Source organism: Salmo trutta, chromosome 9, assembly GCF_901001165.1.
Source record: "Salmo trutta chromosome 9, fSalTru1.1, whole genome shotgun sequence".
NCBI lineage: Eukaryota > Metazoa > Chordata > Actinopteri > Salmoniformes > Salmonidae > Salmo > Salmo trutta.
In genome coordinates, this window is record NC_042965.1 from 25,713,017 (window position 1) to 25,727,589 (window position 14,573).

The window sequence follows — 14,573 nt, forward strand, 5'->3', positions numbered from 1 at the left end:
AAAGCTGGTTTTTGATATAAATACGAACTTGATTGAACAAAACATGCATGTATTGTATAACATAATGTCCTAGGTGTGTCATCTGATGAAGATCAAAGGTTAGTGCTGCATTTAGCTGTCTTCTGGGTTTTTGTGACATTATATGCTAGCTTGAAAAATGGGTGTCTGATTATTTCTGGCTGTGTACTCTGCTGACATAATCTAATGTTTTGCTTTCGTTGTAAAGCCTTTTTGAAATCGGACAGTGTGGTTAGATTAACAAGAATCTTGTCTTTAAATAGCTGTAAAATAGTCATATGTTTGAGAAATTGAAGTAATAGCATTTCAAAGGTTTTGAAAATCGCGCCACAGGATTCAACTGGCTGTTACGTAGGTGGGACGAATTCGTCCCGCCGGTCCTATAGAGGTTAAACTGATTATTACTCCTGCCCAGAAACTAGAATATGCCAAAACCTGAGAAGATTCCAAACAGGAAGCGCCCTCTCTGACCATTTCTTGGCCTTCTTGATCATCTCTATCCAAAACAGGGGATCTCTGCTGTAACGTGACATTTTCTAACGCTCCCATAGGCTCTCAGAAGGCGCCAGAACGTTGAATGATGACTTTGCAGGCCATGGCTGAAAAACAGTAGCGCATTTGGTAAGTGGTCGATCTGAGAACAATGAGACTGGTACGCGCGTGCACGAGACGACTCCATGTTTTCATTTTCAGTCTTTGAACGAAAACAACAACTCCCGGTCGGAATATTATCACTTTTTTACGAGTAAAATCGCATAGAAATTGATTTTAAACAGCGTTTGACATGCTTCGAAGCACGCCGGGCGCGTCACCCTTCGGATAGTGTCTTGAACGCACAACAAACGCCGCTATTTGGATATAACTATGGATTATTTGGAACCAAACCAACATTTGTTATTGAAGTAGAAGTCCTGGGAGTGCATTCTGACGAAGAACAGCAAAGGTAATCCAATTTTTCTTATAGTAAATCTGAGTTTGGTGAGTACCAAACTTGGTTGGTGTCAAAATAGCTAGCCCGTGATGGCGAGCTATATACTCAGAATATTGCAAAATGTGCTTTCACCGAAAAGCTATTTTAAAATCGGCCACCGCGATTGCATAAAGGAGTTCTGTATCTATAATTCTTAAAATAATTGTTTTTTGTGAACGTTTATCGTGAGTAATTTAGTAAATTCACCGGAAGTGTTCGGTGGGAATGCTAGTTCTGAACGTCACATGCTAATGTAAAAAGCTGGTTTTTGATATAAATATGAACTTGATTGAACAAAACATGCATGTATTGTATAACATAATGTCCTAGGGTTGTCATCTGATGAAGATCAAAGGTTAGTGCTGCATTTAGCTGTGGTTTTGTTTTTTGTGACATTATATGCTAGCTTGAAAAATGGGTGTCTGATTATTTCTGGCTGGGTACTCTGCTGACATAATCTAATGTTTTGCTTTCGCTGTAAAGCCTTTTTGAAATCGGACAGTGTGGTTAGATAAAGGAGAGTCTTGTCTTTAAAATGGTGTAAAATAGTCATATGTTTGAAAAATGGAAGTTATCATTGGATATTGGAGCAGGTGTTCCGCTAGCGGAACGTCTAGATGTAAGAGGGTACCCACCTCGCCTCGCTCTCCATTCCCCTCCCCCTACTTACCAGGCTGTCAGGGGTACACTGGTGGCAACATTGTCCTACAGATGGTCTGAATTTGCCGAGGTAGGGAGCTACAGTCTTCAGCTTCTTCTTGATCTTCGACCCCCACGACAACTAACAGGGAGAGAATTTAGGGATATGGCATTAACATACACACAAAATCACAATGTAAATTGACAACAGCATCAACTCTGAGTTAACATGAATCATATTAGGTATTGTTCTTATATCGTCCGGCACAAACACATGATCTTATATCAACAACATGTCATAAACATGTCTAACACAAACCGGATTGTCACTGTATAGGACTTTTGAGCGTTGACTTTCAAACTAGCTAAGTGGCAGTAGAATGTATTTACATGACATCCCTGTCAGTGAGACCAAATCCATTATTATTCTGTCTACTCCCAACACACAAGTATTGTGCTGTGTGTGTGCGCATGTGTAACAGACAAAGGCATTGATTGGCTTGCTTGTAGTGTAGCACGGGACCACGGTAATATCACGTTACCAAAATGATTCCAAGATTTTAGAATACCGTAGTACTGTTTCATACGATACTATCAACTTTTTCAGCCCGACCGATCTAAAGAACCTGCGGGCGCCCGTTCTAAAATGTTTCTAAAGTCAGTTTTGTTTATAAATTCAGTTGAATTTAAGCAACAGCCACTAGTCTCTTGAATGAGCAGGCAATAATACCCACTTAACTTTGTTTAAAAAAATATATAATTTAACTGTGATGTGAGCGGGGATGCAAACCCAGACCCTGATGAGTCTTATGTTGTTAGAGTTGTATATTTGTTACATTGGAGCAGCCCGCAAAGCGATACATTGTATTATTTCATCACCTGTTACAACCAAGAGCACAGACCAGTCTGAGTAGACTTTGAAAGTTCCCTGACATGCAGCCTCTGAGTGCCAGAGAGGGAAAATGGAGCAGAGAAAACATCTTGTCTCTAGTATAACCAGTGAAAACAATATGACCCATATTACCAGAGATGCCTCTCATTCTACCTATCAGGATTCACGCACATTTGCTATAATTTCATAAACCATGTCACGGGCCTTTTACACTAATCCTGGGTCGCTAATGATTGGTTTGGTAACAGACAACGTTGTTCAGTCATGTTACCCAGCTAGCTAACAGCCTGGTAACTTGACAGTGGGTTTAGGCAAATTTAATTGGCACAGGAAGAAAGGAAAAGAGTATGCTACTCATGAGGGGTATTTCAAAAGGAAGAATTCATTTAGACCTAAATGTAAGCCTACACTATATCAAATCTATTTATTTCTGGTGCTCCTTCAATTCTGTTTGGTGCCTATCATTTTAAAAGTTGGGAGTAGTGTGTGTATGTGTGTTTGTGGGAGAGAGAGAGTGGTGTGTGTGTGTTTTATGAGAGTGAGGAAGACAGAGGGTGTGAGGAAGTGTGTTAACTGAAAAGACGTGTCAGTAAGGGGAAAACACTGCATAATGACATGCAGATCATTATGCATGTATATCACAGGAGGTTGTTGGCACCTTAATTGGGGAGGACAGGCTAGTGGTAACGGCTGGAGCGGAATAAGTGGAATGGTATCAAACACATGGTTTCTGTGTGCTTGATGCCATTCCATTTGCGCCATTCCAGCCATCATTATGAGCCATTCTCCCTTCAGCAGCCTCCACTAATGAACAGTCGTGGCCAAAAGTTGAGAATTACAGAAATATTAATTTTCACAAAGTTTGTGGTTTCAGTGTCTTTAGATATTTTTGTCAGATGTTACTATGGGATACTGAAGTATAATTACAAGCATTTCATAAGTGTCAAAGGCTTTTATTGACAATTACATGAAGTTGATGCAAAGATTCAATATTTGCGGTTTTGACCCTTCTTTTTCAAGACCTCTGCAATCCACCCTGGCATGCTGTCAATTAACTTCTGGGCAGCCCATTCTTGCATAATCAATGCTTGGAGTTTGTCAGAATTTGTGGGGTTTTGTTTGTCTACCCGCCTCTTGACGATTGACCATAAGTTCTCAATGGGATTAAGGTCTGGGGAGTTTCCTGACCATGGACCCAAAATATTGATGTTTTGTTCCCCGAGCCACTTAGTTATCACTTTCGCCTTATGGCAAGGTGCTCCATCATGCTGGAAAATGCATTGTTTGTCACCAAACTGTTCCTGGATGGTTGGGAGAAGTTGCTCTCGGAGGATGTGTTGGTAACATTCTTCATTCATGACTGTGTTCTTAGGCAAAATTGTGAGTGAGCCCACTCCCTTGGCTGAGAAGCAACCCCACACATGAATAGTCTCAGGATGCTTTACTGTTGGCATGACACAGGACTGATGGTAGCGTTCACCTTGTCTTCTCCGGATAAGGTTTTTTCCAGATGCCCCAAACAATCGGAAAGGGCATTCATCAGAGAAAATGACTTCACCCCAGTCCTCAGCAGTCCAATCCCTGTACCTTTTGCAGAATATCAGTCTGTCCCTGATGTTTTTCCTGGAGAGAAGTGGCTCCTTTGCTGCCCTTCTTGACACCAGGCCATCCTCCAAAAGTCTTCGCCTCACTGTGTGTGCAGATGGACTCTCATCTGCCTGCTGCCATTGCTGAGCAAGCTCTGTACTGGTGGTGCCCCGATCCCACAGCAGAATCAACTTTAGGAGACGGTCCTAGCGCTTGCTAGACTTTCTTGGGCGCCCTGAAGCCTTCTTCACAACAATTGAGCCGCTCTCCTTAAAGTACTTGATGATCCGATAAATGGTTGATTTAGGTGCATTCTTACTGGCTGCAATGATGACGGCACGTGCTTCCTTGCAGGTAACCATGACTGACAGAGGAAGAACAATGATTCCAAGCACCACCCTCCTTTTGAAGCTTCCAGATCTGTTATTCGAACTCAATCAGCATGACAGAGTGATCTCCAGCCTTGTGCTCGTCAACACTCACACCTGTGTTAATGAGAGAATCACTGACATGATGTCAGCTGGTCCTTTTGTGGCATGGCTAAAATGTAGTGGAAATGTTTTTTGGGGATTCAGTTCATTTGCATGGCAAAGAGGGACTTTGCAATTAATTGCAATTCATCTGATCACTCTTCATAACATTCTGGAGTATATACAAATTGCCATGATACAAACTGAGGCAGCAGACTTTGTGAAAATGTATATTTGTGTAATTCTCAAACTTTTGGCCATGACTGTATATTCCTTCCATTCCTCCAGCCAAATCACAGGTAAGCCTTTTTCAAATATTTGCAAATCCCAGGGACAATCCACTTTAATAGAGAGCCTACAGTATGACACTGATAAATGAGCCAGTAAGTATTCACTACATTAAGAACTTATTGTGGAAAAATCTAAAGTGCTGACATGTTGAAAGCAACTCTCCAAACCAAATCCACATCGGAATCCCATATCGAGCTGGAAGAGATTCTGTTGGAACCTGCCAGAGATGGGTGAAAACATTTACATCACACTTGACTGCTATGTATTCATCATATCATAGGATACATCCCAAATGGCACCCTATTCCCTCTATAGTTTGCTACTTTGACCAGGGCCCATAGGAGGCAGTAGGGTAGGTACAGGTAACTGCCAAAATAATGAAAACACCAACATAAAGTCTCTTAACAGGGTGGGCCACCATGAGCCAGAACAGCATCAATGCACCTTGGCATAGATTCTACAAGTGTCTGGAACTCTATTGGAGGGATGAGACAACATTTTTCACCGTGAAATTCCAGAATTTGGTGTTTTGTTGATGGAAAACGCTGTCTCAGGCGCCACTCTAGAATCTTACATAAGTGTTCAATTGGGTTGAGATCTGGTGACTGAGACGGCAATGGCATATGGTTTACAGTTGAAGTCAGAAGTTTACATACACTTAGGTTGGAGTCATTAAAACTTGGTTTTTCAACCACTCCACAAATTTCTTGTTAGCAAACTATAGTTTTGGCAAGTCTGTTAGGACATTTACTTTGTGCATGGCACAAGTCATTTTTCCAACAATTGTTTACAGACAAATTATTTCACTGTATCACAATTCCAGTGGGTCAGAAGTTTACATACACTAAGTTGACTGTGCCTTTAAACAGCTTGGAAAATTCCAGAAAATTATGTCATGGCTTTAGAAGCTTCTGATAGGCTAATAGACATCATTTGAGTCAATTGGAGATGTACCTGTGGATGCATTTCAAGGCCTACCTTCAAACTCGTCTTTGCTTGACATCATGGGAAAATCTAAAGAAATCAGCCAAGACCTCAGAAAAAATATTGTTGACCTCCACAAGTCTGGTTCATCATTGGGAGCAATTTCCAAATGCCTGAAGGTACCACGTTCATCTGTACAAACAATAGTACGCAAGTATAAACACCATGGGACCAGGCAGCCGTCATACCGCTCAGGAAGGAGACGCGTTCTGTATCCTAGAGATGAACCTACTTTGGTGCAAAAAGTGCAAATCAATCCCAGAACAGCAGCAAAGGACCTTGTGAAGATGCTGGAGGAAACAGATACAAAAATATCTTTATCCATAGTAAAACGAGTCCTATATCGACATAACCTGAAAGGCCGCTCAGCAAGGAAGAAGCCACTGCTCCAAAACCGCCATAAAAAAGCCAGACTACGGTTTGCAACTGCACATGGGGACAAAGATTGTACTTTTTGGAGAAATGTCCTCTGGTCTGATGAAACAAAAATAGAACTGTTTGGCCATAATGACCAGGGTAGTGCGAACAGCCCAGTACATCACTGGGGCCAAGCTTCCTGCCATCCAGGACCTCTATAACAGGCGGTGACAGAGGAAGGCCCTACAAATTGTCAAAGACTCAAGCCACCCTAGTCATAGACTGTTCTCTCTGCTACCACACGGCAAGCGGTACCAGAGTTCCAAGTCTAGGTCCAAGAGGCTTCTAAACAGCTTCTACCCCCAAGGCATAAGACTCCTGAACAGCTAGTCAAATGGCTACTCAGACTATTAACACCCCCCCCCCCCTCTCCACACCACTCTCTGTTGTCATCTATGCATAGTCCAGTGGTTCTTAACCTGGGTTCGATCGAACCCCAGGGGTTCGGTGAGTTAGTCTCAGGGGTTCGGCGGAGGTCAAGACACACACCCGACTCATATGATTCGTGATGACACGCCCCGCTTGGCCATCATTGGCTGCAGGTGATCACGCAACATCGCTTGGCCTATCTGTGCTGCAGGGAATTTGGCGCGCTCAGTAGTCGAATTGTGACTGTCGTGATGGTACGTCGTGTGATTTCTTTCTTAATATTCTAATCCCTTCATACTAACTATGTCGAGCAAAAAAAGAAAGTGGTCGGACGAATATGTACAATATGGATTCACATGTATAACGGAACGTGATGAGAGTCAGCGTCCTAACTGCATGATTTGCAATGCCAAGTTGAGCAATTCTAGTCTAGCACCGGCAAAACTAAGAGAACACTTCCTTAAGCTGCATGGAGATGGACAATACAAGAACACAACGCTCGCTGAATTCAAGGTGAAGAGAGCCAGATTCGATGAAAAGGCTACTCTGCCTGTTCTCGGCTTTGTACCCATCAACAAACCGAGCCTCACAGCATCGTACGAAGTTGCTTACCTGATCGCAAAGCAGGGCAAACCACACACCATTGGTGAAACACTCATAAAACCAGCTGTGTTGAAGATGGCGAATATCATGCTGGGAAAAGCGGCTGAAGTTAAGTTATCCCAAATTCCTCTTTCAAATGACACCATTAGCGACAGAATAGAGGACATGAGCAAAGACATCTTGGCTCAAGTAGTTGCAGATCTGATTTCAAGCCCGGCAAAATTCAGCCTTCAACTCGACGAGACCACAGACGTTTCCAATCTAAGCCAGCTTGCTGTATTTGTGCGCTATGTGAAAGATGACGTGATAAAGGAAGATTTTTTATTTTGTAAGCCTCTTACGACAACAACTAAGGCAGCCGATGTGAAGAAACTTGTGGATGATTTCTTCAAAGACAACAATCTTTCGTGGGATATGGTTTCTGCAGTTTGTTCGGACGGAGCTCCAGTCATGCTGGGAAGAAAGTCTGGTTTTGGTGCGCTAGTGAAAGCCGATGCACCACACATCATTGTTACGCATTGTATTCTGCACAGGCATGCGTTGGCAACAAAAACCTTGCCTCCAAAACTGGCAGAAGTATTCAAAATTGTAGTGGAATGCGTGAACTATGTGCGAAATAGTGCTCTGAGGCACCGCATCTTCAGTGAGCTGTGTAAAGAAATGGGCTCTGAATTCGAGGTAATGCTGTACCATTCTAACGTTCGGTGGTTATCCCGGGGACAGGTGCTGAATCGTGTTTTTGCCGTGCGTGTGGAATTAGCCCTGTTTTTGCAAGAGCACCAACATCGTCATGCAGATTGCTTAAAAAAATCTGAGTTCATTCTCATTTTAGCGTACATGGCTGATATCTTCGCAGCTCTCAATCATCTCAATCAACAGATGCAGGGCGGTGGAGTCAACATCATCGAAGCGGAAGAAAACCTGAAGGCTTTTCAAAAAAAGCTACCGTTATGGAAACAATGAACAGAGAACGATAACTTCGCAAACTTTCCCCTGCTGGACGACTGTGTAAGTAAGATCGAAGATGTATCTGGAATCGGAGACATTTCTGTACCCGCGGAACTGAAGCAAGCAATTGCCACGCACTTAGATGAGCTTGCAAAGTCTCTCGACGGATACTTCCCTACAAGAGAGTCATATCCAGCATGGGTGAGACAGCCGTTCACGTTTAGTGTTGAGACAACAGATGTCAATGATGAATACCTCGATGAAATCATTGAAATTCAGCAGAGCCAGGTTCAACAGCAACTCTTCAGAACAACAACGCTCTCAACGTTTTGGTGTCAACAAATGGTAACGTACCCTGTTATTGCTAAGAAAGCTCTGGAGATTTTCATACCGTTTGTTACAACATATCTTTGCGAGCAATCCTTTTCGAGGATGCTGGACATAAAAACGAAGAAAAGGAACAGACTTTGTTGCGAAAATGACATGAGAGTGGCACTTGCCAAGGTGAAGCCGCGCATTTCTGAACTGGTCTCTGAAAGGCAACAGCAGAAGTCACACTGATTTGCAGTAAATATTCATTATTATGTTTTTGTTTTTGTGTGAAAATCATGTTTTAATGGTTTTTTTCTTTGAACACTGATGTTGATGCACGGTTCATTTTGTGCACCAGTAAAATATATACCTATGTTTTGAATTTTATTTTTCCAATTAAGAAGGGTTCGGTGAATGCGCATATGAAACTGGTGGGGGTCAGTACCTCCAACAAGGTTAAGAACCACTGGCATAGTCACTTAGTTAAGTCTATCTACACGTACATACTACCTCAACTAACTGGTGCCCCCGCACATTGACACTCTGTACCGGCACCCCCCTGTATGTATGTATGTATGTATGTATGTATGTATGTATGTATGTATGCATGCATGCATGCATGCATGCATATATATATATATATATTTTTTTTTTTTTCTGCTCGTCTTTAATTACTTCTTACTTTCATCTCTTATTCTTATCCATATTTTTTTAAATTAATAAAATTTGATTTGAAACTCAAAATTGAGCTCAGGTGCATTCTGTTTCCATTGATCATCCTTGAGATGTTTCTACAAATATATTGGAGTCCACCGGTGGTCAATTCAATTGATTGGATATGATTTGGAAAGGCACAAACCTGTCTATACAAGGTCCCACAGTTGACAGTGCATGTCAGAGCAAAAACCAAGCCATGTAGTCGAAGGAATTGTCCGTAGAGCTCAGAGACAGGATTGTGTCGAGGCACAGATCTGAGGAACGGTACCAAAAAATGTCTGCAGCATTGAAGGTCCCCAAAAACACAGTGGCCTCCATCATCCTTAAAGATTGAAAAAGTTTGGAACCACCAAGACTCTTCATAGAGCTAGCCGCCCGGGACAAGTCTCTGAATGTCCTTGAGTGGCCCAGCCAGAGCCCGGATCTGAACTCGATCAAACGTCTCTGGAGACGCCTGAAAATAGCTGTGCAGCGACACTCCCCATCCAACCTGACAGAGCTTGAGATAATCTGCGGAGAAGAATGGGAGAAACTCCCCAAATACAGGTGTGCCAAGCTTGTAGCATCATACATCTCAAACAGCAAATGCATTGGCAACGGAAGGCAGGCTTCATCAGCATGTCACACACCACATTCAATGAGATGGAGGCAGTATCCATTTTGAAAACATAGCTTACTTAATCATTTTACTACGTTATGAGGCATGTCTTACCTTGCTTTAAAGTAGGCTAGCCAAAATTCAGACCATATCCGTGGAGGCAAATCTTTTATATTAACTTTCTTTATTGTCCAGTAGCCAAAGGCACAATCCTAGTCATAATATATTATTAGCAACCCATGCTAGTTGTTGCATGTTAGATCTCCCCTCTTTCTAAATGTTCAAAGGATATTTTCATCTGTTACATGAAACCACTCGCAACGGCGTTTTCCCACTAATTGCATTATGGAACGATACGTTGCGTGTAGCCTACTGCCGTGCTGCACTTATTATGTAAATAAATCATCTTTATTAACATTTTAAGCTAAACGTTCTGATCTGTTCCATCACTTATTGCCTTTTAAAGTATAATTTATTTTTATGTAGCCTACTGGTTGTATGAATTTGGGATCTTTCGTCCCGCAACTGTCCCAGTCTGTTTGGAATAGGCAAATTCTTTCTCGACAAGCTGACCAATAGAATAGGTAAACGTTTGTACTATGGGGTATAGTAGAATGACATAGGCTAGTGATTTTGCTATTAGTTACTGGTCTTGTTGGCTGAGGAAAAGTAAATGTGGACAGTTATTCTAACATCTTCGAAGTGCACATCAGAATTCATTAAGAAGAATCGCACATCGTTCTGTTAATATTTAATTACCATAAACAAAATATGATTTGTCATTCTGAGCACCGTGGTTGGATGCCCTAATCAGGTTACATACCCAATGCATATGGGTCCGGTAAATTAAAATGTTGCCGGTCAAATGTCTGGCGCCAAATTTCCCTAACGGAACCCCTGGTGGGTAGGTAGGTGGGTGTACTGTAGGCAGAAGGGTGTTCTTACTGCTGGTCTCTTCTGTTGAGTGCCCTGGGGGATGAGGGCTTCAGTAAAGTCATACCCACTCTTCTGCACCATGGTGGTTCGTTCCACAGGTGTGTCACTCTCTCAGGGACCTACAGACACAAAGAGGGTGGCAGGGTAAGAGCAGGTTTACTTCAAACATACACTGTAGAGCTCTTCACGTGTCCGGGTGGACACGATATACCTGAGACCCGAACGGATTGGGTTTGTGTTTGAAATTCAAACTTGTCCCTCGGGTCTGAGCTGGGTCCTGTTTGATTGTCATCGGGTCTATGTAATTATATCTTACAGACCCGAGTGGATCTGACCATGTTCTGCATAGCATATTTATGTTATGCTAATAAGGTGAATTTATTGATTTATAGAAGGCCTAGCCAACATCCTATTCAATAACCAGAAGAGCAACTTGTTAGCTCACAGGCTGAAACAATGGTGCTCAAACACAAGAGGCTGTTTCTGTTCTTAACTGCCATTACAATTAGATTTTATTAGACATGTATGCCTTCCTGTTCATCTGTTATCAATAGAAAAATGGTGTTCTGGTGAAGACATTCACAGAGACAGATAATGCAGACTCACTGGCAAACAAGACAACAGTCAAGAGAAACAGTATGAGTGAGTGCACTGACGCATCTAACATCTCTCTCAGTATCACTGACACATCTCCCCCTGCCTCTCAGTATCACATAAGGCCAGACTTCCATAATAGGAGAGAGCTGACCGAGAGCCTGAGCATGTGGCCAACCCAGTCATCCTCTGTAGCCGATAACACACCTGAAAGCATCGCACGCACATGCACCCTGTCATACAGACTTTTCCATGGGAATGAGGGTTATTCTAGGGTGAAGCTATAACCAAAGTAACCCTAGAAGCCAATCTAGCTTGACACACAAGCATATGCTTTATTTTGCACAAACACCCGTAAGCAAGCACGCACGCACGCTTTATGAATACATAACAGTGCTGTGCTGGACACTGCACAAAACAAACAGAAGAGGATTGTGATTGAAATGCACAGAATGTGCTTTATCACTTCAATTACAGCTAAAGCCTTAACACACACACCTCTCCCCAAAAACAAATTTACTCACCCAGTCCTGGCCAGGGAGTGTTGGCAGAAGTCAACCATCTATCAACCTGAACCCATAGCTACAATTACTCATCCTCTGTCTGCATCTCTCCTTCCACACCACATTTCTCTCTCCCTCTACTCTCACTTCCTTATTACTAACTTTACTCACATCCTGAATCAACTATCCTTTCTAGCAAGTGTATAGCCTAACTTAATGCTCAAAGAGGGCAAAGAGGGGTGGGCTATCAGCTGATCATAGGGAATGTACACTGAACAAAAATATAAAACGCAACATGCAACAATTTCAAAGATATTACTGAGTTACAGTTCATCTAAGGAAATCAGTCAATTGAAATAAATTCATTAGGCCCTAATCTATAGATTTCACATGACTGGGAATACAGATATACATCAGTTGGTCACAGATACCTTAAAGAACAAGGTAGGGGTGTGGATCAGAAAACCAGTCAGTATCTGGTGTGACAACCATTTGCCTCATGCAGCACAACACATCTCCTTCACATAGAGGAGTTGATCAGACTTGATTGTGGCCTATGGAATGTTGTCCCACTCTTCAATGGCTGTGCGAAGTTGCTGGATGCATTTTTTTTCTTCCATTGCCTGTAGCTTATGCCAGCCCATACCATAACAGCACCATAAAGCACTTTGTTCCCAAGATTGACAACAAAAAACTGCTCTCCCACATGTCTGCCATCTGCCCGGTACAGTTGAAACCGGGATTCATTCATAAAGAGCACACTTTTCAAGTGATGCCAATGGCCATCGAAGGTGAGCATTTGCCACTTAAGTCGGTTACGACGCCGAACTGCAGTCAGATCAAGACCCTGGTGAGGATGACAAGCATGCAGATGAGCTTCCCTGAGGCGGTTTCTGACAGTTTGTGCAGAAATTCTTCGGTTATGCAAAGCCACAGTTTCATCAGCTGTCTGGGTGGCTGGTCTCAGTTGATCCCACAGGTGAAGAAGCCGGATGTGGAGGTCCAGGGCTGGCGTGGTTACACGTGGTCTGCGGTTGTAAGGCCAGTTGGACGTACTGCCAAATTCTCTAAAATGATGGCGGCTTATGGTAGCGAAATTAACATTAAATTCTCTGGCAACAGCTCTGGTGGACAGTCCTGCAGTCAGCATGTCAATTGCATGCGCCCTCAAAAATGTTGACATCTGTGGCATTGTGTTGTGTGACAAAACTGCACATTTTAGAATGGCCTTTTGCCCCCAGCACAAGGTGCACCTGTGTAATGATCATGTTTAATCAGCTTCTTGATATGCCACACCTGTCAGGTGGATGGATTATCTTGGCAATGGAGGAATGCTCACTAAACACATTTCTGCACAAAATTTGAGAGAAATAAGCTTTGTCTGCTTATGGAAAATGTCTCAGATCTTTATATTCAACTCATGAAACATGGGACCATTACTCTATATGTTGCGTTTATAATTTTGTTCAGTATAGATTATGTAAAGCAGCTAAGTATTTTGCTAGGTAGCTATTCTGTTGAAACAATCTAACTAGTCTTTACCTGTGATTGGAGTTATCTGCCTTTTAGGCCTACTGACAGTCGAATTGAAGCCTTCCCTGTTCCTGACCGTGAAATGACACAGGCAAATCAAAAGGGAGCCACTAGTAGCCTACACTACCGTTCAGCGCCGATAGCTTCTGCTTGCAGGACAAGTAATAAGGAGAAGTACAGTACGCGCACGCGTTGGATCGAAGGAGGAGGGAGTTTAAGATTCAAAATTAGCTGGTTTGATGGGCAACTCGAATAACAACAAAGAAAATATACTAAGTGAAATAAAAAGTTAAACGCCACCAATCTGAATGGGCACATTTCTTATAGGAGGGCAAAAGGGCAGGTGCTCAGAAAGACCTCCCATCTATGCACGTGCCTGATCCCTGCTCTCTCCGTCCTTTCCTCCTTCTCCCATTCACCTCCATGGGTACATCTCGCTAAACATCAAATGGTACTAAGACAGAGTGGACAGGAATTAGTTTGTTACGTAAACTAGGCAGAGCCACAACATAGGCCTACCTGTCTTCTTTCTCTCTTAACGCCTTTTCTACTCTCCTCTGAAGTTGTTCAACGCTACTCGATGATACGTTTGACTGCTTGTTTTGCACAGCTTGCTAGCTTATGTAACTAGCCAACTTGCTAGCTCCAAGTATGGGTATTTGCATACGTGCTGTCTAGAAGTGGGCGTGCCAACAGAAGTAGGAGGATCAACAGACCGTTTTGATTGTGCGTGTTGTTTTTAGTTTCTACGTTTTAATTGGTCAGTTCCCCACCGTGCGAACCAAGACTGGGTGCGCTAAAAGGCACTCGATTCTTGATAGAGAATAATACTGTGCCATTTGAATGTTAACAGAAGACACAACAAACACCTCACTTATTGCCTATATATGAAAATAAAAGTAATTTTGACGTTAAATGCTGAACTAAAATCCACAAATAGCAGTCGAGCATAGATAGGCCTTGGGGTTCTCCAGATGTTGCAGGATGAGATGCACTATACTAAGGATTGCTTCATCTGTGCGACGTTCGTATTTGTTAGCCAACTGATACGGGTCCAACAGTGTGTTTAGTCTGACTGAAGCTTACACGCCATGATCTTTTCAATACACTTCATTACAATGGAGTTCAGAGCAACAAGTCAACAGTCTTTGTTTTCTTTGGGAGAAGGCTTCTGAGGAAGAGCGGTGATGAT

General features: G+C 42.6%; 1 protein-coding gene across 2 annotated transcripts in view; it reads right to left on the reverse strand.

Moving 5' to 3' along the window:
- Positions 1-14,055, reverse strand: part of gpat2 (glycerol-3-phosphate acyltransferase 2, mitochondrial) — a 56,278-nt gene extending 42,223 nt beyond the window's left edge. Inside the window, exons 1-3 of one of the 2 annotated variants that reach the window (XM_029763281.1) lie at positions 13,901-14,055; positions 10,761-10,870; positions 1,659-1,769 (exon numbers count right to left, since the gene is read on the reverse strand). In XM_029763281.1, the coding sequence (XP_029619141.1) occupies positions 1,659-1,769; positions 10,761-10,832 (183 nt within the window). In that variant the 5' untranslated portion in view covers positions 10,833-10,870; positions 13,901-14,055. Of the gene's footprint in view, positions 1-1,658; positions 1,770-10,760; positions 10,871-13,390; positions 13,697-13,900 lie in introns of those variants that run through there. The other variant, XM_029763282.1, reaches the window with a different exon arrangement.
- Positions 14,056-14,573: the final 518 nt, after the last annotated feature.